This window comes from Pangasianodon hypophthalmus, chromosome 16 (assembly GCF_027358585.1).
Source record: "Pangasianodon hypophthalmus isolate fPanHyp1 chromosome 16, fPanHyp1.pri, whole genome shotgun sequence".
NCBI classification, from domain to species: Eukaryota; Metazoa; Chordata; class Actinopteri; order Siluriformes; family Pangasiidae; genus Pangasianodon; species Pangasianodon hypophthalmus.
Window position 1 is genome coordinate 2,410,447 of NC_069725.1, and position 23,897 is coordinate 2,434,343.

At 34.7% G+C, this 23,897-nt stretch overlaps 1 protein-coding gene across 1 annotated transcript in view; it reads right to left on the reverse strand.

The window, feature by feature from the left end:
- Positions 1–23,897, reverse strand: part of col9a3 (collagen, type IX, alpha 3) — a 32,044-nt gene extending 8,147 nt beyond the window's left edge. Inside the window, exons 1-22 of the mRNA XM_034312196.2 lie at positions 23,667–23,897; positions 22,205–22,273; positions 18,527–18,562; positions 17,940–18,011; positions 16,599–16,652; positions 12,280–12,315; positions 11,089–11,112; positions 10,896–10,949; positions 9,805–9,858; positions 9,562–9,603; positions 8,557–8,613; positions 8,389–8,442; positions 8,152–8,205; positions 6,411–6,464; positions 6,246–6,299; positions 6,048–6,101; positions 4,679–4,732; positions 4,543–4,596; positions 4,376–4,429; positions 4,185–4,229; positions 2,908–2,961; positions 1,570–1,623 (exon numbers count right to left, since the gene is read on the reverse strand). Coding sequence (XP_034168087.2) covers positions 1,570–1,623; positions 2,908–2,961; positions 4,185–4,229; positions 4,376–4,429; positions 4,543–4,596; positions 4,679–4,732; positions 6,048–6,101; positions 6,246–6,299; positions 6,411–6,464; positions 8,152–8,205; positions 8,389–8,442; positions 8,557–8,613; positions 9,562–9,603; positions 9,805–9,858; positions 10,896–10,949; positions 11,089–11,112; positions 12,280–12,315; positions 16,599–16,652; positions 17,940–18,011; positions 18,527–18,562; positions 22,205–22,273; positions 23,667–23,732 — 1,149 coding nt within the window. The 5' untranslated portion in view covers positions 23,733–23,897. The remainder of the gene's footprint in view (positions 1–1,569; positions 1,624–2,907; positions 2,962–4,184; positions 4,230–4,375; positions 4,430–4,542; positions 4,597–4,678; positions 4,733–6,047; positions 6,102–6,245; positions 6,300–6,410; positions 6,465–8,151; positions 8,206–8,388; positions 8,443–8,556; positions 8,614–9,561; positions 9,604–9,804; positions 9,859–10,895; positions 10,950–11,088; positions 11,113–12,279; positions 12,316–16,598; positions 16,653–17,939; positions 18,012–18,526; positions 18,563–22,204; positions 22,274–23,666) is intronic.

Sequence of the window (23,897 nt, forward strand, 5' to 3'; positions counted from 1 at the left end):
TAGAGTAACAGTGTACACTTCACTTACGTCACATGGTAACGGAGCAAGTAAATGAGCGCGTTATCGGACCAGTATCGGTATCGATACATCCCTAATCAATACATTTATTCATTTACGGATGCGTTTCTTCCTTTGATGAAAAGTAAATGTATGCTATGTTTGTAGTAAAAGGTTTTGCGAGTAAATTCTGCTCATTCTACACCGACATGAAAATAAAGAAAACGGTCATCTGTTAAACACATACGCTAAGCTGTAATGTTAGAACTGAATGAGAAGTGTACACAAAAAGTGTGTACAGGGTTAATTTCAGTACCGTACCAGAGGAACACTGAACTACATGGCCTTTTCATGATTCTCCAACAACAATTAATTACATATAACAGTCGCAGTAAACATAATATTTGAAACAGAATGGGAGAGAACTTGTAAAAGCTGACTCACAGCTCAGTCATAATTCTCACCGTTCCTCATCCTGCCCTCTCTTTGAAACATATCATTTGTTCTACAGTTCGCTCGTATGTCTGTAAATGTCATTCTGAACATTTTTCATGATATTACAGTTATTATAATCTTTTGTTGCTTAGCAACTCCTGACCTGTATGAACCTCCACTCATGAGCCATCATGAGCTATTGTTTTATTCAGATAAATAAGCAGAGACCCTGCTGGAGCAATAACTTTGTTCTTCCCGCCTGCTGCTATTCATCTAATTTCTGAACAGAATTAGGGTTTAAAAAATTTGCCCTTGTGGTTTTCTGATTCAGAATTTCTACCAGGATGTGGCATCTTTGTACTTACTCTGACAAAGAAATAGAAAATAGGTGATGCAGTGGTTTGTGTCTTTCAGGAAGCAGAAAATGGACTTTGACAGAAAGGCCAAATTAAATTTTTGTTTAGTTTTATAGTTTCAGTCAAACTGTCTAAAATGTAACAGGAAAACTTATAACGCATACTACAAACACTACACACATTATACATCTCTTAGCTGCAAGTATGTTTAACATTTTTATTGTTATGTAGTTATTCCTCTATTGTATAGGCAATTCCTCACAACACAGAAAACACAGAAAAAAAAACCTGCTAATATCAAAACTTATTGTCTACTTAGGTGTATATTTTGTACAATTATATTTTGATATTTGCAATTTAAATAAATTGCACAATTTTGGGAGCAATCACAGAAAATATGACTCAACTAGACATACATCACTTTCAAGAGAAGTACGAAGGGACTCGTTTTTAATTAACGTCACTAGAAGACCAAGCAAAGACTAAGCAATATATTACTTACATTGTTACAAGCACTGATACAACATTTATCAGCATTAACTCAAGAAATTGTACAAAATATGAATATTTTAGTTTAGGCAGTACTAAAGAAGAACAGCTAAACTTATGAATTTGGATTGTTGCATGACAATTGTTACTTAGGTAAAAATATGACAGTGGCTGTATTGGCAAAATGATCTACTTTTGTTTTAAAAAAAAAATCCTTGCACTTAAAACATTCATTTCAATTGTAATATTTTACTTTACAATTTTAATCTTTACTATTTTATAATGTACTTACAGCGATGCCTCTGGGTCCAGCTTCACCTCTTTCTCCTGGAATGCCAATCTCACCCTGTTAGAGGAGGCAAGAAAAAGTCATTCTTGGATTTAAAACAATTTATTTTGCATTATTGTACTACTGCAATGTTATCTTCTAGCTCATAATAAGAATTAGTGCAATCATAGAAAAAGTATTAAATAGTTATATAGTTTATATAGTAAAAATGAGTAACTACATAAAAAAGAACGAAAAACATAGTAACACCATAGTAAATCAATGACATGGCTAAATAATAAACCCTAACTACATAGTAAAAACTACATTGAAAAAAATAATTAGATATTTAAAAATTACTACATAATAAAAGAAATTATATAAAACTCCGTAGCTATATAAAATAACTATGTAAAGCTGAACAACTGTATAATATTCAATAAGTACAAAGTAAAACATACAGTAATTACAAACAAAAATATAACTATAGAAATTCAACTCAATAACTTCACTGAAAATCTTAACTACATGTTAAATAACATAACTACAAATTAGGACATAATTATATATAGTTACACTATATAAATTCAGCTAAACAACTATATTGAAAAAGGTAACTATACATTAAAAATAACTTTAAAAAAAGAGCTTACCAGCATAAATATATAGTAAAAATAAACTATATAAAATGAACTAAATGGTATTGGAAAATGTAACTACATACTAAAAAAATAAGTTTAGTAAAACATACTGATTGAACTCCATAGTAAAAACACTAAAATAAAAGTAAAAACTAAAGTAAAATTACTATATTGAAAAATGTAACTAAAAATATAAACATTACTATTTAAATTCAATAACTAGAAGATATCTGCATAGTAAAAAATGCTGAAATAACTACAGTAAAACTCACCATATAAAACCAACTCTATGTTAAAAAAAACTACTAAAAATTAACTACAAAATTACATGGAAAAACATAAAAATATCTCCACAGTAAAACAAAAAAGTACTAAAATATTTACAAAGTAAAACAACTCCATATTAAAACATTACATATAAAACAAGGACTATAATTAGACATGCAAAACTACGTAGTACAAGATAACTTAAAAACTACAAAAACAACAACAGAACTATATAAAAGAACTTAACTACATAAACCTTACCAAAGAATTAAATAAAAAAAACGTCACTGTGGAAGAAAACTACATTAACAACAATATGTATTATAAGGTGTATTTTTGCTTTCAGAGTGTCACTGTAATAGAGAGCACATTTATTAGAGAGCTGTTCTAGTTTCATCAATTAAACATGACCATGCTGAAGGTGTTCATCTACAAGCGCCAATCAGATACATACAGGAATACCTGGCTCTCCAGCTGGTCCTGCTTCTCCCATCTTTCCTTGATCACCCTGCATGATGAAAGAGTTTGACACACTCTTAGGTTTTCTGTCATATAAATTGCAGGCAGATGGTAACGATGGAAAGTACTTAAATATTGTGGAATCTTTCATTTCTGAAAATGCTAGAAAGTTTACCAAATTCTCTAATATTCTGCAAAAGTCAGGGCAAACAATGTCATAAGAAACTTGATGGATCACAGTGGTATTTAGATGTTTAAATGTTAATTTAAAGCAGGGATTGGTGTTTTAAATCTAACTTAATGGCAATTATTTGGTTAGATTTGAAGGTACATTTTATGTTTAGAAAGTAACATAATAGATACTGTATTATGTTGATATGCCACCATTTTGTTTTCACATCTCCGATTGCTTCCACTCAAATAAGTGACGTAGCTAGCTGTGGACATCTTTGTCATTCTATAAAATCTTTTCCAAGCAGTTCTTAAGAGTGTATCTGTCTTCCCAATACAAGGTCGAAGCCACCCATAGCTAATTGTCTAAATGTGTATTTTTTTAAAGATATAAGTCTTTAATATGCAGTCCTGGAACAGAAATATATCCAATGCATGGCAGAGGCTGAGACTATTCTGAGTAATATGAACGCTCACATAGAAATTGTTGAGTTGTGGTGTTTACATTGGTCCAGATGGACACTGTAAAGTGTTAATCATGAAGATTTTGCTGTATGTTTTTTTTTTTTTAAGCATCGCAGCATCCGTACTTGCTGCACTCAGTTCCTATGGCATAGAAGTGTCAATAATATCTGCAAAAACATCTGCCCTTTTCCCCTTTTCCCACCCTACATCTCAAAAAGATCTGAAACTAGTCCAAAAATATTTGACCATAGGAAAAGGGGGATTTTTTTTTTCTTTTTCGTTTTTTCAGTGTTAGCATGGGAATCAAGGTCACCGTGGTGCGCATTTCACGCATTTCAACACAATGGTTTTGTACATCATAGATGCACTCTCTGCACTTACACTTTCCCTTTGTTTGTCTTTGCCTATGTTTTTGGAAATTAGTTAGATTCTGATTTTTAAAATGTTTAAATTCTGATTTTTTTTAGTTAAAATAAGATCTTGGAGGTTGTGGACTATTTTTAAATTAGCCCAAAAACCACCACCTGTGGACTTACTTTTTTTATTTATTTATTTTTTTATTTTTTTAAATACCCCAAATCTTGTTCTAAACCTATCCCAATTTCATTGTATAGCAAAAATGGTACTTTTACTCACAACAACTCCTTTGGCACCTTTTACTCCAGCCTTTCCTGGCAAACCCTGAAAGCAAACCCACACACACTTACACACTGCTTACACAATGCTGCGAATAGTGTAGTGTAGATGAAATTATCGAAAACTTATATTTTATCTTGTCATAATATTAATACTAATATCTGACATGTCTCAATAAGCTGAATACTTACAGGTAAACCGTTAGGCCCTTTCTCTCCAGAAACTCCCGGCCGCCCAGCATCACCCTGACAGAAAGTTAGCAAAAGTTGTTCACAGTATGATACCCAAACTAGTTATGACTGTAGTCACGAGGAAAAAAATAAACTTTGCATTCAGGAATTTCAAAAACCAGGCTTACTTTTTCACCATCGTATCCCTGAGTGCCATCTTTGCCATCTCTGCCTGGCATTCCCTGTTAGAGAGATGTGTGTTAAATCATATCGCTCACTCACATACTACTCTGTTATAATGATATAAAAATTATAATCACTTACAGGTTCTCCTTTGGGGCCTGGAGGTCCGGGCAGACCTTTAGGACCTATTTTTCCCTGTAGAGAAGAGATCATTTAATCATTTAACGCCAGTAGTACATCAGGGTTATTACTTAACATTTACAAGCAACAGGACATAAAAGTGCGGCTTGAGGATGGAGAGTTGATCCTTTATGTTGATTCATTTCCTTTTGAAATAACTGCTCTTCATGTTGAGGTTTATTATTTAGCGGTTAAAATGAATCACATTCCTGCCAAATCTATACAAACATGATAGCTATGGCAGACATTTCTTTATGTTTGCAAACAACGATATTACATTTGCTTATATTTTCTTTAATCAGGGCTGTTAATGGGATATGGCATAAGCAATCAAGAGAGTGTTCTTAACTGGATGCATGCAAATTTATTGCTTGCATACAGTTGCAGGTTTAGCCTAGCAATCAGCAAGTTGCATGTAGGAACTGCTACTGTTGTTGCTTCTGAGCGTTCCTTAGAAACAGTAGTAGGCAATAGGTTCTATTTATTTAAACAGTATTTAAGTTTGAGTAACATGTTATGTGCTTGGTTTCATAATAGCTTTGTTGGCAGATTAGCAAATTAAGCTGATTATACTAGCTAAAGACACTCACCAGAGGTACCAGCGATCTCTGCTACTTCCTTCCAAGCTTTAGTTTTACACGTAACGTCTCTATACATATTTAATAAGAGGTCGAATATGACAGGATAAGATGAACCATGGTTCTACGGTTTTTGTTTTTTTGTAAATGGGAACTAATCAGAGGTAGGAACTAAAGTTGTGAGTGAGGAACTGAAGAAATGTCGGACCACACATGCCACAGGATTGGTCAAGAGGCAGAGTTTTAGCTGATCGTTCGAATTTGTCGCTTTGCTGCATCATACGTAGTTTATTTAGAAGTCAAAGTCTCAAATCAAATGTCACTTGTCGTGCTGCTGCTGAAATCGTGGCTCCGTGTTGCGTATGTACGTAGAAAAAATCTCAAGGATTGCCTGCCGCTATATAGGTGTTATTATAGGTGCATACAGGTGTCTGTGGTTCTGCTCTAAAACCCTGAAGTGGCAAAGTTCAGATATTCATTTATGAAACAACTGTAATGCTTTGAAGCCTACTTCTAAAGTGAATAGCTTTTATTCTTAGTAATTAGTAATTCTTAGTAATTTCAGAACAACACTGAAACACTGAGTAGAGAAAAGTAACTTAGCCATTTCAAAATCTTGTAGCACCTAGAAATATTTTTTGTGATGTCATTACCTATACTAGTATGGCGTAACACTGATCGCATAACTATTTAGGATATCCGTATCACAGTATATCGTCAAGTGAAACATGCTGTTGTAAATGCACACTCACAATTTCTCCTTTAGGTCCTTTAAAACCCACAGGTCCTTTCTCTCCGGGGTCACCCTGGAATTATCAAATGAGAGACACAGAGCTCTTTTATTGTTGAGACTCGTTCCTTGAGTGCACGTTAAAATCAATGAATAATCTGGAGGACAGTTAGGATGCTGCATTCTGGAGGAGAGATGTCGAGGTTATGGAGATACTCACTGTTTTTCCAATGACACCAGGAATACCAGGCTTGCCCCGGAAACCTGGCAAACCCTGCAGACAGGGAGGGAATGACAGAAAGCCAAATGTGAATAATTATCATGTATGCTGTCTTAAAGATAATGATGATGATGATGATGATGAGGAGGAGGTGAAATTGCTCACTCTGTCTCCAACAGCTCCCACTGGACCTGGAAGTCCTCTCAAACCTCGAGGCCCCTGAAAAAAATCCCCCACAAACCTGGTGAATTAATCAGTGATTTCAGCTGCACATCCCTGAATACAGCGTCTGCAATGTACTGCAGTGCTCGGAATGCAATATTTATTTTTATTTCACCAAAATTTAGTTCAGCTAAAGCTAACTATAACTATAACCTACACAGATTTCCTCAATGTGCTTCTCTCTTTGAAAAGAAAATGAAAGTTTCTAAATTTTCTTGACCCCCGATCCACTTGAAGTTCTGTCTTCTTAGAGGAAAAATAAATTATGCTTCATTGTGTAATTAAGGAATAAAAACAATGCGGCATGCTGTAATAAGAAAATAATCAACAGGTGGCTCGATATATTGGACATAACGTTGATAATTTTTCTATAACAGCACATCCTGAAGTGTTTTATTCCTCTTATACAACATTTTATAATCCAACTGTTTAATTTATTAATGAATGACATGTCATGCTTTTTAACCATTTATAGTTACGTTTAATGTTGTGAAATGTTCATGAAAAAAGTTAGTTCCTGTCCAGCTATAAACAGTTATTCCCTTACCAGCCTCTTTTTTTTCTCTCTCTTGAAGTTAATAAGACAAAACACATAGCTTGTCGTGTTACTGAAAAACTGCAAAGCGTAAACTCCTCTGTCTGGAAGACTTTCCCGCTGACACTGGAGACTCCTTCCATAAATGTTAAATACACATCTCCGTACAGCAAACTACCATAATCAACATTTATGCATTTTTCTTTGTTAAATTACAATTTTTATTAGTGTTAGATCATGTGGCGCGACCACCATACGAGTCCCTGTGAATGAGCTGTTACTATAGAAACGATAACGCATTAGAATAAGCGCATTAGTATGAGCCTGTGATGTTTAATTACAGCTGGTACTTTTGTCAGAACTGTTATAGAAAAATAATCAACACTTTCCGACCAATCAGATTTGAGAATTCAACAGCACTGTGGTATAAAGCACATTAACAGCACTTCAGCTCAAATTCTGTAGTGTTTGTCCCAATAGTGGTGCTGTAGTTTCTATGCTGAAGCCTGGAGAATATCTCTAAATCCATCCTTAACAACATTTGTTAGCTGTTGCTATGGTGACGCTAACTTCCATATGTTAGGTTAGCTCCAAGCTAATGTACGTGTACCTCCCCATAATCTTCTGGGGATCAAAAAAATGGATCATTTTATATATATATATATATATATATATATATATATGTTAATGGATTTGAAATAAAACAATCAAGATGTGATCGAAGTGTAGACGTTCAGCTTTATTTTAAGAGGTTCCACAAAAATATGGCATTTACCGTTTAGGAATTACAGCCATTTTAAACAAAGTACCTCCATTTTCAGGGGCTCAAAAGTATTTGGACAATTGACTGACAAGAAGTTAATTGACCAGGTGTGGTCCATTCCTTCGTTACTTCAAGACAAATGAAGCAGATAAAAGGTCTGGAGTTGATATCAGGTAATGAGTTGGCATTTGGCAGCTGTTCGACTGGAGCTACTGGACCTGACTGTGTATATATATATCTTACAGATGGCTGATACTTTTTCATGTATTATGATGAACCATTTCCATAGAAATAGAATATTAGCTCATGAACTGTAGGCTAATATTATTATCTGTAGCTGAAATGAGTATTATATGTGCACAGAACCTATAGGATGGATCACTCACCTGTAGACCAACAGTTCCTGGGATTCCAGGGGGCCCGGGTGGGCCTTGCTCACCCTGTACCGAAAATGCAGAGACAGTTACACACACACACACACACACACACACACACACACACTGTCAGTACAGTGGGTGTGATAAAATACAGTATCATCTAATATATACAGACATCACTCCATCATCTAATCAAATACATCAAATGAAATACTGAACAAATATCCCATCATGCCCCAGTCTTACCTTCTCTCCATCTTTCCCTGGCTCTCCTTTGTCTCCTTTGTGTCCTGTGTGTCCCTAAAAGGTTATAGAAAGCCCGTTAATAGCGATAGTAATAATAGTAGCAATTAGTTTCAGAGAATTAGTTTTCAGTAAAGCAAATATAATCGTATGCAGCAACTGATCAGTTACCTTGAAACCGGGCATTCCAGGAGGCCCTGGGGGTCCCGGTGGACAGAGAGCGGGACACTGAAATAAAAAAATTGACGCTTTTAGCAAGTATATATAAATTTTTTTTCTTTACAGAAAGTTTGATATTGTAACAACAAAATTCAGTTGATAATAATGAATATAAATCGAATAAAATGATCAATAATTTAATTTAAATGAAGGATATTTCTAAAGTGCATCAACCTGCTACTTTGTTTTATAAAAAAAATACTTTAGGAATTTGGAATATATAAAAAAATTCAGTAAAAGCAGTAACGAGGCTTATGTGAAAACTTCAAGTTAAAACTTCGAAGTGTTGAAACAATGAACTTGCTTACTGTTATGAAATGTTTATAGGATATGGACTAACAATTTTAGACAGCTTAGACAAAATGCTTAGTCCGGTCTATTTATATTTATTTTAGTTAATTTAGTTCATGTAATAAATTAAGTCTATTTAGATTATTAATTTTTCCATAAATTTTGACTAGCAATTTTTTTTAACTTCTCTGTTTAGACTCTCTGTTCTTAGTCCTTTTTTTTTTTGGTCTATTTAGACTAACAATTATTGGTCTATTTAGAAATTAAAGTTAGTTTTAGCCCATGTAGTTAATTTAGAATTTAAGGCTACACTTTACACTATGCTAAATACATTATGCTAAATATTTAATTCTGATTTACTTCTTAATTTCCGTTTGTTTAAATAAATTGTTCACATTAGCTTAAATTTCAGATTCAGTATATTTGTCCCATTCACATGGTCAAGAAAATCTGTTGTTAAATATAAAGAAAAGTTATTTTGATGCACTTTTAACGTCCAGTTTGAACATAACAAAAGTTATTCGTCTGTTTAGATTAAGATTTTTAATACATAATTCAAAGATACATATTTTAAAACTATATAATATTGAAATATTATCAATTATTGGAATAAATTCAACACAACATGATACATTTAGCATGAATCGTGTCGTTCATAGAACTTACCAGTAAATCTCCATTTCCCTCAGGAAGTGCTCCAGGTAGTCCCTAAACAGACGAGAAAGAACACGTTACACTTTTTAAAAACCCGAAATTTTTCCTTTACTCTATTTTCAGTTGTCTTTAGTGGTCTTAATCAGGAATATGGTGGATTCATTTATTCACTATAATATCAGTTATGCATAAAAATGAGTATTAATCTAAATTTCATGGATGTTCCTGTGTTTAGGTGTCAGGTGCAGTACTTACAGGCGGCCCGTCTGGACCTGGAGGACCTAGAAGTCCTGGAAGACCTTCTGGTCCCTAAAGATAGGCAGACAAAGTCATAATTAAAATTAACAGGAAGTGACTAACCTTCTTTGAGATGCTAAGTGCCTTTCAGTAAGCATATAAATCAATAAAGCTAAGTTGATGAACAGATATTAAATAGCTAACACTAAAATCCAGTGCGTAAAAGTCCAAAAATTTCTCTCCTTTATCATTAGTACAATGAATAATAACACCAAATTTTAATTTCATAGCATATTTTATACTTTTAGAACTGATTAATAGTAATTTTTAATAATATGGTAAACAGCAAAAAAATAAAAATAAAGGTAAATTAAAAAAAGGATAAAATAAACAGCTATAACACATTAGAATCACAATCTTGAAACTTTTGAAGGAACAGTTCAGCCACAAAAATTAACGTAATGTACGCAAAATACATTAAAAATTTTATCTTTACATCTAGTCAATCAGCCAAATGGTTTTGCATCTAAAGTTTGCTTCGTTAGTTTGGAGCTACGTAGACAATCTAGCCGATAAGTCGTGAATGTTTCTAGCCTTCGATTTTGGTGTTGTGTAAACTGCAGGTCTAAATCATCACACACTAGAATGAAATATACACATCAAATTAAAGCTATGTTATCATCCTAATCATGTCCATCATACAATTCTGCTTTCACACCTCCTAACTGCTGATTCAGCCTAAAGCTGGAACTACGACTGTTTTCACGGATGTTGTTTGCGTTTTTTTTCCCCTTTCTCCATGTTTACAGATAACAGTGTGTCATACAGAGGCAGAAACCACATCAGCAAGTCTGTCTGAGACACTGAACACCTCCACAAAGGTGACTGAGGTGATGAGCGTCATGATCACTTAGACATGATTCCTGTAGGTTTTAGCATTTGGGACACTTCTTATAACATCCAATTAGATATTTCTAAATGCTATCTTCCATCTTTTGAGCATTTAAGTCCTACATTCCTCTTTTCTAATTCCTCTTTCTATAACCCTGACTTGTCCTGGACATCGCCTGCCCTCTGTGTTGCTGTTTGAAGAAGATTAAAAGACTCACTGGGGGTCCCTGAGGTCCTACACCACCAGGTAATCCATTAGCTCCAGGCAGCCCCTGAGATCACACACACACACACACACACACACACACACACACACACACACACAGATTATTAAGTCTATTTTGCTATTTCGACATCATTCATAGTATGAACTGATAATCAGTGACAGGAGTAATAGGCAAGTATACTTACAGGAGCTCCAGGTCTCCCTCTGCCCTAAGAGACACACACACAGGCTTATTATGTTATTAACTAATGAACATCAGCCAGTTTAATAATAATGAAATGCATAAAAGATTATTATTGTTATTATCATAAATAAGGGATACATTAAAAATAAAGGAAATAATAATAATGAAAGAATGTGTTATGCTGAAAGAACATATAATCCTGGAACACAATGTCCTAGGAACATGGGGCTCAAGGAATGTGGAGTCCTGATGATATAGTGCCCTAGAAATATAGGCCTCAGGGAACCTAGAGCACCAAGCACATTGGCCCTGGGAATACTGGGAATATTGAACCCTGGGAACATTAATCCTGGGGAATATTAAACCTGGGGAATATAGGGCCCTGGGAATACTAATCCTAGGGAATACAGGGCCCTGGGAACATTATTCCATCCCTGAATATTACTCCCTGGGAATATAAAGCCTTGGGAATATAAGGCCCTGGGAAGATTAATACCTGGGAACATTAATCCCTGGTAGTATAGGGCCTGGGAACATTATTCCATGTAAATATAGGGTCTGGGACCATTCAACCATGTGAATACAGGGCCCTGGGAACGTTAATCCCCAGCAATACAGGGCCATGGAAACCCAGGAATATCGAGCCTTGGGGAAATGTACAGCTTTGGGAATGAGGCCCTGGCAATATACTGTAGATACACAAAATAGTTCATTGTATAAGCCTAAGAGAAATAGGTATTTTGTCTAATTTATTACGTATTATTACGGAATAAAACAGTAAGTAAGAATGGTGATGATGTTAAACACAGGGAGAAGGTGACTGCCATGAGTTGTTAAAGGTATTTATCTTTACAATAGTGTATAGTTTCCTGAACTGAAACCTTAGCTATAATCTTTATTTTAACCCCTGGAACAGATCAGTCTGTAAGTCCACCTTTACCAAGAAGTCCGTACACAACAATATTTAATACCGAAACTTCTTTGTTTTGTTTGTCCAAACACTGGCCCTGTAATAAAGCTCATTTCTGCTATGTTCAGGGTTAGGTTAGTGCCAAGTCAAAACAAACTTCTGTAACTGCTCGTAAAAGCACAGAAAATGGCCGAGTATAAGTTACAGCACCTGCTAGATCCCAAATAAACACATCTAATAAGGAATATTCATTGTGGTCGTATTGTTTCAAGGTGCACTTACAGGAGGTCCAGGTGGTCCAGGAGGTCCTTGATCGCCCTACAAAAACACAAATATATCATTAAAGATAAAATCCTCACCTTAATATGTAATGTGTAATGTCTAAAATGAGGTCAGGTCTGTTTTTCTTTTGATTCTATTCATATACATGTGAGCATTATGATAAAATATTGAGTCTCTAGTATAAAAAAATGCGGTTAGCAGGTTCATGTAGATAAAGCTATCTTGTGGGTGTGTGGTGCTTCTCTGAAATTGGTTATAGCTAACCAGCTAAACCAGATAGCTAACCAAGTCAAACATCATCACTCGAATATTATGGAAGAGTCTTAAGATTGGATCGTCAGTTTTTAAACAGTTTAAAAACGTCCTAGTTGACTATATAAAGCATCCCAAACTGGGGCCTAATGACATCCAAAAAGATAAAACATTAGACTACAGCTTGGCTGAAGGCACCACCATGGTACGATAAGGTAGAAAATTCAACCACCGCGCACATACACACACACACACACACACACACACACACACACCACTGTTTTGAGTGTCTGTTCAATTTAAAGTGTTGTGCAACAAGTTTACAGTTTTTCCCTTTCGTCAATCAGACAAAGACTTGTTTGGTGTCTGAAGTTTGCTTCTCTAGTTTTTCCACTGGAGCTACACGACCAAAAGCATCTAACAAGTAATGGAAGACTGTTTCACCCAAAACCACTTTCAGTTCTTCAGTGACGTCACACAGACGTGCTGATCTGTGGTTTAGTACACAGCGGGACTTCCTGTCATCTATAAACATGAACTAAACATCACTGTGTAGCTGACCATTGTAACGTTATGGAGCGGCCATCTTGGACAACCGGAATCATTTTGTCCTTACGTCCCCTGGACCTCGGCTCCCAAAGTTTAAAGGTGGAATTGTGGCAGCAGCCTGGAACTTGTGCTGAAAATAATATAATCTTTCTTTGACTTTAAATGAGTAAATACTACATACTTTGTAATTTCACAAAAAATGTTTATTTGAGAGTCAAATGGTGGTAAGAATGTGTGAAGCAAGCACATAAGGATTTGGGTGTGTATTTGGGAAACATGTTGTTGCCCAAATATGATGAAGATATATATATATTTTGGTTTGCCAAATAATATTTAATAAAGGGAGGAAAAATATAAATTAGAAAAATCTAAAATGAAATATTCATCAGAGTCTTTAATGCATTCTTGCTAATGCTAGCATGAGCGTGCACACACACACACACACACACACACGCAGACACATTCATTCAGCTGTGTTTGATGTGACTGTGTGGTGTGAGCAAGGAGTAAACTAGTTTAATTTACATTCTGGTGCTATGCTAACACTCAGTGGTATTCTGCTTGTGTACACTAATGCTGCGTTCAACTTAACTCCAAAGTTGAACTCAGAATTATGTCATTTTGGGAAAAAAGGATGCCTCCATGAAAGCTTGTCTTTTGCTAACAACAAACTAGTGAGCTAACATTAGTGATATGAATGAGCTTTAACATTCATAATGTATTCGTCTTTTAAAAAAAATAATAACACACTGTTCATATTATATTCATGTTATAGGTTTAACCAAACAATGTGACTGTATGTTGATTAATATAAAGCAAATATGACTATAATCTCATTTAATGTAGATAAATGCTACTTCACGGTGTGAGCAGCCATGTTGATATGATGTCATATCCTGATCTTGGGGTAGAAGACACCTCTTCCACTTTCCAAGTAGGAATTTCAAGTTGTGGAAGTGTTTTCTTGTTTTTTTTTTTTTTCTTCTAGTTGGAAATGTTGGTAATACAGCATAACCTCACAGGTTAACATTCTGTTTTCATCTTCTCTAAAGCCGTCTTAAGCTTTCTGAGCTCCACATTCCTGGCTGGATTAAGAGCGCAGGCGTCCAGAGGGATTTGACTAAACAAATTCATCAGCTGAATGCTTGTTAAAAAAAAAAAAAAAAAGCACTATGAGTGAGGGGGACAAATCTCAGGTCTGACTTTCCTCTACACACACACATACACACACTCACACACAGACACACATACAGTGACCTCGGGATCCACTTTGAATAACACTGAGTTAGCTTTGCAGGAGGTTAAATAATGCTTTCCTCGTCTTCGATACAGTACCATTTCAAAGTCTGGACATTTATAGAATATTGGTTTTTCTTAAAATTTCATACACACATTGACTGATTTATTAGGTATACTGATCAAATAATTAATAAAATGAATCAGCTTCACTGTTGGAAAGAGTAGAGGGGGGCCAATACATTGTGCAGAATGTGACCGGTATGACAGGTGTAGCTGATAACTCGGTTTATTTTAGATCCATGACTTTTGGCACTTTTTTTGCAGCTTTATGAGGAGACTGGAAGGAAGTTCTCACATGAACACCACCATCAAGTTGTTTTGTTAGTTAATTGACTGAGACATAGACAACAACGTCACTTCACTATTTATATTCATCTGAGAAACATTTCAGAAATAATGTCGATCTAGCCGGCTTTAAGATCGTTAAAACTTTAGCAACTAAAGATCAAAGTGGCTGCAGTTGTCCATGTCATGTCTGAATTCGTTCCTTGTTTACTATAAAGTGCGCTATTTGGAGTGTAACCATTGTGTTGTGTCCGAATTCTCAGTGGACAATCATTTCTTCTCTGAATAGTGGATGATATTATTACCCATAGTGCACCATAAATCTACTCTACAACCATTACACACTAATTCTGCGCTAAAGATTATTTACAACATTAGTTAACATGAACTTCAGCATTATAAATTTATCCCTAATCAGCAAGCCAGAGGCGACTGTGGTGAGGAAAACTCCCTGAGACGATATGAGGAAGAAAGCTGGAGAGGAACCCGACTCAAAAGGGAACCCGTCCTCGTCTGGGTGACACCAGATAGTGCCATTTATAGAGGACAGGAAGTCACACTGTCACAGGAAGGACAGAACAGGAAGTCACACGAGCCACAAGTTTGTGTAACATCACTGAAGAACTGTATGTAGTTTGAGGCAAGATTTTTGTACTTGGTTAGCTACTTTTAGCCTCTTAGTTGAAGTGCAAAAATCTTATCTAATATACTTTGTCTAATTGACTATTGTGTGTGACTATTTTTTTGCAGAACCAATTCAGGGACTCTGAAAGGGAAACCTTTGTAGAGAAACCAACCGAAAACTACTGTGATACACTGATGAGCCAAAACATTATGACCATCTACCTAATATGCTGCTGGTCCTCCGTGTGCAACCAAAACACCAAAACCCACTGAGGCATGGACTCTACAAGACCTCTGAAGATGCCTGTGGTGTCTGAGGATCGGACATCTTGTTCCAGCACATCCAAAAGAAAAAAGCTCGATTGGATCGAGATGTGGGGAAATCAACGTCAGCGTTCATAACATTTTGGCTCCTCGGTGTATCAGAGTCTGTTAATTTACTTTAAAGTACTGTAAATTTATATCATGTGACAAAAAACTAAAATCAGTTATTCATCTGATATTTATAATAAAATGACTAATTAATTTAATAATTAGCTGTCAGGCCAAAGAATATCTGAACGTAATAATCTAACAATTATAATGCATATATGATTTTGATTTTGCATTATAGATCTAAAGTTATGTTATTTAATAATATATATATATATATATATATATATATATATATATATATATATATATATATATTTATATATTTTTATATATTATATATTACACACACACACACACACATATATATATATATATATATATATATATATATATATATATATATATATATATATATATATATATATATATATTAGCATTCTTATGAACCTGAACAGAACATAGGGTTTAAGTGTTAATCAGGGTTCATACAAAACCAAATTCCATGACCTTTTAGGACTTTTTAATCCATTATTATTTAATTAATTAATTAATTTGTTTGTTTGTTTGTTTTCAGTGACTAGAGCAGAAATGATGTGGGTGTCAGGTGTGTGTTCAATCTGCATTTTTTCACTGTTCAAAATCTAACAATATAGATTGATCAAAATGTAACTTACTTTATAATGAACTTACATAGTGATTGTTATTTAAAAAATGTAATTTAAGCATTTCACACACACACACACTGGGGGAACTCAACTTAAATATTCTATGCAGAAGCCTATGTCAAAGGGTTTTACTTCCATGTTTATTCACAGTGTTACATCTGAAAACCTTCTCCTGGATGCTGTAATTGTAGCGGAGTATTTATGTTATAATGTGAAGTTTGTCTTAAATAACCCTAAAACTCAATGGTGCGTTGACGCAGTGGTACTTACGACTTGTCCTGGAGGTCCGTCCTTCCCCTGAGGCCCATCAGGACCTGGCAAACCCTAAAAAAAGAATGAAACACATCATTTACTCTTCGTCCAACCATCGAACAGTTACAAATGCTATGTTTTAAACCTCTTAACAATCCTATTTCTTGAGCAAGTTAGAATAAAACATCGAGTCATGATGATAATTTCACTGATAAATGTGTAACTCTTAAGCTACCATCAAGACATGTACATGTCCAGCTAATAAAGTATATACAGTAAGTGCTGTTCAGGTGTAGAAAAGCGAAAATCTCATAAATTCTGACTGATATTAATACTTTTATATCTTTTTGAGACACTTGTATTAAGATTTTTGGTTGACCTTTAAGAAATGTGTTGAGGTTAGTTACCCTAGAGTGAGAAAATTTAAGCAAGAAACACGTCTAAGTCTAAGAAATATTAATTTTTTTAAAAAAATGGATGAAGTGCACTCGTCTAAATACAATGATTTAGGGATTTGGTGGAACACCTACAGCACCAACAGTGTGTACAGTCTTTATAAAAACTCCATATGTTCCCAAACGTTTCACCAGCAATGTGCAAGTTGGATTTTTGTAATGTATCATAAAGTACAATATAATTCTAAAGTAAATAAAATTAACATTAGATTGACTCTTTTTTCCCCACAAATAAGCGTTATCTTCTTGGTAAAATGTGTCAGTATGTGTATGTTTCTTACTACATACAAGAATTATACAAAAATAAATATAAAATTCCAGTGAAAAGTGAATTTTTTATGTAGTTCCAGATACTTTTATTACTTAAGTTAAAAGTTTGTACACCCCTGCTCACAGAAGAGCTTTACTTTTACTATGTTTATTTCACCATAATAATGAAGACATTAACCAAAAAAGGTATTAAACAAACAAGAACTCAATTTTATTTTTAAATTTCCTGATGAAGCTTTGTATGTTCTCAGCATCTTCACAACTAAATTTATGAAAACTACTTGTTTTGGGAAAAAATGTAATTTTAATTTTTAGGTGTTAAAAAACCTTTGAATGTATGATAAGCCCACCAACAGAAATGTCATTATATCAGATTAACATCATCTTAACAAACATCTTTTGAGTTATTTATGTACATGTAAACTTCGTTGGAGGATTAAACTGCTAAAGTTAACAAAGATCCAACAGAAACATCCGATTTCTCAAACATGCTAAATCTGTAGAACACTGTATCAGCCTAACGCCCTAAACCTTATTATCCAGTAAGTACACGCACACAAAAAACAGCATAAACAGTGCTATAATATTAAAAGCAGAAGGAATTTTTTCAGTAAAATCTGATTTTCTGACTTACGTCTATTCCAGGAAGTCCAGGCAGTCCAGGTTCCCCCAGCATCCCTGGGATTCCAGCTTTCCCTTTAGGTCCCTAAAGACAAAAATCAGCCCAAAACCCACAAACACGTCATTGAACCTCATCAGAGACAATGCAGGATAGCATCAGGGCAGTGTAGTGGAACCTTTATAAATGTCCTGACGTAACCTTCAGGTAAATGTTAAACAGCGAAAAGTTATACACATACTTTACTGTATCTTTTTAACTTATTTAGCATCTTTTATTTAAATTATTTAAGCTATATTACTTATAGTTTATAGCACCGCATGTGAACCCGGATTATTTCCACCTTCAGTAAATTTACTGTAAAATAGTATAAAATATTGTACTAGAATAAGCATAAAATCATAGAAAGTACTATAAAATAGTAACTTCAAATGCCACTGGTCAAAGCTAAGAAAGGAATGTGTTGGTTTTGCAGAAATAAAAGGGGGAAATATGTTAAAAATAAAAATGTGTGTGGTGATATAATCACCTGTGAATCCATTTAAACACACTTGGTGTTGGTGTGTGTTTGTTGTTATATTGTAAAGGTTATAAATACTCACAGCCTTTCCAGGAAGTCCGGGCGGTCCTTGCTTTCCCTGCAGAGGAAGCAAAATGTAAACGATCATTTCATATTTTTTTCCAAATACAACATTCATAGTAGAGTATGCTGCTTTAAGAAGTCACTGATCTCTAGACTAGACGTTTATTCTGTTGTTTTATATCATCAGAGACTCTTGAAAGAAACTTGACCGTTTCTTTCACAGGGAATGAATGTGACAGTCAACTTTCCCACAATTCCCTCAGTGGGAATTTATCCTTTTTTTTAGATAATGATAAGTCCTGGTCCTTCTGTTGGTCGAGGTAGGATTTCACATTGAGACCAGCCTTTAATGAAACTCTAACGTGTGCATGTAAAATAACTTCTATACTGTTCATTTCAGAATCATTCTGCTTCTCCTTTTTTATTCGTCTAGCTCAAGAACATCAACAACTAAAGAAAACCTGAATATATGTAGAGATTCAGAAATCCTATAATTCATCAACACGATGCTGAAACTGATGAATAAATTACAGTAAAAGCAACAAACTAAACTGAAACTCTAGATATCTCAGATGTCTACCAAACAAAAGCACTGGCTAAATATCAATATCTCTATATGTATATATTTTAATATAGATATATATAACAGTCAGAAGTCCATCATGTGTATTAAGGTAGTAATAAAAGGCAAGTTATATATGATGATCAGATTGTATCTGAAGTTTCATATTAATTATTAACACATGTACATGTCCAGATATAGCATACAGGATCTTAAAAAGCATTTTTTATCTAAAAAGAAAAGCAAAGAGCTTGGATATAATATAATATTTTATCAGGCCATCTCCATGTATTAATGATTTATGATTAATGATTATATAACAATGTCTTAGCATCTATTAAAAGTCCTGCCTGTGTTATAAAGTCTAAACTTTATCAAACATGGGGATTTTAAAGATCAAATTGTTTCAGAGGAATTTAAATATACTCACTGGTCAAGAGTGAAAATTGGCATTATCATGGAGCTAAAGATCTGATGGGAAAATCTAACTCTGATATTTTATAACACATAGACACATCCTGTAACAAAAGAAATTGGCTAATTTATACAAATATCCCACAAATACTACTAAATACCTTTTTATTTGCTTAGTTACGTAACAGGTGAGTGTTATTGCATCATAAAATATAGGAGCCAATCATGATCCAGTACGCAAATGCAGGTTCAGTTGAGTGAGTATATGAATCTTTACACCAGTTAAACAGGGGAAGGTGAAGGGACGGGACATGTAGAGTTTAGAGGGTGTGTACGACATCCATGTTCCAAATGGCAAATTTTTCATAATACTGTATAACTGTGATTAATGATTTGGAACAAAGGATGACACAGAAGTCAGAAATATTTATATTTATAGCTAAAACTGAAGCAGGAGGTGAAATGAAACAGGGAAGAGAGGATCAGGGTGGAAGGGTAGAGGGAGTGTAGGGGGTAGGAGGCTAGGCGTAGGGAATAGGGGTAACATTAGAAGGCCCTGTTTGATTTTCGAGGCTGTATGAATGAGTTCTCTGTCTGTTCCAGTCTGCCACGCTACACTGCTACTCTGCTTCCCATTTACTTAGGAAACAGGCCGTGTTTTCTTAGTAAACTAACCTGCGTTTTCCGCAGTTTTGCACTTCTGTGATTGTTCATTTAAACATTAAACGTTCAACATTTAACATGCAAATAAAGCAGCACATGCTGTAGGCGGGATTGGGAGTTAATGGGAGTGTTGTATGTTAATCAGTAGGGGTGGGGCCATAAGACAAAAAAAATATGATACTTAAAGACATTTCTACAAAACATTATACGCCTCATGATATTTAGGTTTGCTAGCAAACTGTGAGCAGCTTTGCAATTTAAGAAAAACTGAGTTCTTTAATACTTTAATTTAACATGTGCAACAAATGTTTTTAACATTGAACAGGAGAAAAAAACATTTTGCACCTTTAATATTCAGTAAAAAAAAAAAAAAAATCTAAACAGCTGCTTCCAGCCAGAGTTTTGTTTAAAAAAAAAAAAAAAAAAAGGAAAAGAAGAAAAGAAAAAAAATAATATAATTGTAATAAAAATAGTGATGATGCCAACGATATCTCTGAAAAGTATCACAATACTGATATTATATCATCATTCTGTTCAGCCATAGTAATGAAAATATTTCATGATATTTATGTATTTAGAAACTGGGGAAACATTAGTACTTTTACAAATTTTTAAAATTATTTTAAATGTTTTTAAATCATTTGCAATGTTGTAAAAAAAATTTAACATCTACTCAGCTGCTTCCAATCAGAGTTTTAAACTGTAATAAAAATAGTGATGATACCTGTGATTTGTCCGAAAAGTGTTTTGTGGCACTGCGACAATTTATTCCAGTATCGATAACATATCGTCATTTTGTTCAGTAAGTATGACAGGTTACTAATGATGGATGTCACTATATATATCATCCACAAAAAAGTTTGAAACTGAAAAGGAGGAGAAATAAATAAATCTGTACACAATGTTACCATTTTACTAGTTAAAAAAATAAAAAGTGCAAAATATCCACTTAGTTGCTTCCAGGGTTTTAAATTATAATTAAAAATTGTAATGACACCTTCATAATCTCAGGAAAGTGTAATGTGACATTCATACTATTGATTATATCGTCATATTGCTCTTCCCTAATCAGTACTCAAATGTGAAGAGGAAATCAATAATCAACACTAGGGCAGAAACTTGATGATGAATTCACAGTAACATAATGTTACAAGCCAATATTATATTTTTTGTTACATTAGAGTAAGTAATTACAGTATATTAGGTTATAGAAAGTTGTTTAAAATTGTTCTACTTATGCAGAAACTCTTTAGAAACGTAGTCTGCACTGTTTTAAAACTTTTGTAGCATATTTGAGTTCATGCATAATGTGCAATATATGCAAACCAGTGTGTCATAATCGCGATATAACATCATACTGATATCTCATCACATCGCTAATTTGTTAAACGATTCAACCACTCACTATTTACCTCTGCAAATATCACCTCAAAAATAAACTGTCAAGCGTGAAATATGAGACGTGAGACGCGTCACTCGATAGCTCCACCCATCAGTGACGCTGGAATTAATAAGGAGCTGCAGGTTCAAAGGTGGAGCTTTGATTTCTGTAATAAATCCTGGATTGATACACAAATAATCCCAGTTATAGAGTAGCTATTCACAGCTAACAGGAAGACGTGGAGTTCGCATTTACAGCTTGTTATAGATTTTACTTGGACACTGCCTCGATTTCCCGAAGAACCCTTAATAAAGAGATTTACTGAATTAGATTATTTTATATTATCCCATTATTATACCAGTCTGATCATGAGTGTATAATCTAAGATGACAGTTTAGGAAGTGAGAGGACATTTCAAAATTGAATATTTAAATAACAAAAAAATAAGTAAGCAACTTAATTCTGGGCAAAACTGTGTTATTCATAAGAAATAATAAATGAGTTTTAAGCCATTTTGAACACATTATCAAACCTGAAATTGTGTTCAGAGTATTTTTTTCGGCTGTCATGTAAACTTACATTAAAACTTCTTGATAAATAAACTGATAAATCTTGATAAATAAAATCTGTCATAATAAGCATGCTTTAGTATTTTCAGAAATCTTCAGTTCACTCACATCAATGCCATCTTTCCCCGGGGGTCCTGGTAGTCCTGGAGGTCCAGGTGGTCCACGAGATCCAGGTGACTGAAACCACAAACACACACACACACACACACACACACACACACACACACACATGCGCGCACACACACAATGTACTTCAGTTCATAATCTAATATCATGTATGTATAGATCTATATGTATATAAAGTCCCATTCACATGTATACACACCTCTGTACGTGTCACCTCACGTAAATCATTTATCTGGAAAGCTATCAATATGCTTTACAGTCTTATCATATTTTTTAAACAAAATTATATTCAATTTGGAAATAAAATATACATGTTTAGTAATTAAAAAATATCTAATATTCATATTTTCATGCAACCGCAAATACAAACTCAAGATTAATATCTCCGATAACAAGACTGTATTCATTCTGAGCGCCAGGAGGTCAGCGGTCCACACTCAGGTATTTCAGCAGCGGAGAAGCTACGTATGGAACAAAGGTGGCATTGTGAGGAGGACGCTAACCTCCCGAGCTCGGCATTCCTCAGCCAGACTTCACAAAGTTCACAGTAACGTGAAAAGAGTTCTTCATTAACAAAGCCAATAGGTCAATACTGTAGAGCCACACACTGCTAAACACATTAAACATTTCAGTCTACTACAGAGTGGAAATTAATCATACATGCAAAAAAATAACATACAACCAGCAGCAGAATGAAAACACAACTAAAAATGAGGCACGTAGAATCGAGAGAGGTGAATTTTCCCTACTGTGTGTGGTTCTAGAAATGTAATTTATGCCATAATGAGCCATTCAGTGTTTGTCAGTGTGTTGGCTCAACATCTAAAATCTAATAATCAACAATTTAATGAGTGTTGCGCCCTCTAAAACACCTCAGGTTAAGCTAACGCCTATAAACATGCACACAGGCAGCAGTAATAGAGTTATTAAAGTGTAATGAGAAAAGACAGGATTTAAAGGAGTCTAAATTCATGGAGGATTCATGGAAAGTGAGTTCAATAGTCTAGAAACTGTTTTATGCCACTCATCATAACTAAAATTATACATTTTTATTAACATCACACATCTCAATATGCCATAGTTGTGTCGAGAGATATGCTACACAAACTGCCAAAATCGTCTCTTCAAACTATTATTCTTTCACTTCCATCAACTGTATGAGATACTGAGAACAAGAACGACTTTAGCATGGACTATCGATCATCTGTTACAACAGAACTGTCCAATAAAGTGCTCTCACACCACTGTGAAGTCGAGCGGATTATAATTTAATCCGTAACGAGGTCAGCGACTGGGTTGGTACATGACCAGAACCAAACTTCTATCTCAATCCACATTTTTAGAGTTATAAGACAGTTAAGACAAGACCCCCAGCATGTGCGTTCTTCACCACAGACCTTCAGCATCTCTCAAAATCTACATTACCGCACAACTCCATACACACCTGAGCGAGGGATGATGCCAAAAGCTGGCAGAGGAAAAGAAACCCCAGAGCTGAGAACATGGCCATGGCTCTCGTCCGTTCCCTCAGCTGGAAGAAGACGAGTGGATCCCCCCAGTTCCTATTAACACGCTTTCTCCACACGGACGCAGCGCTCCTGAGTGCCTTTCCCTGCTGATTCCAGATAAACCGGAGCCTCCAGCCCAAAGGGGGGAGGGATGGACAGACAGGGTG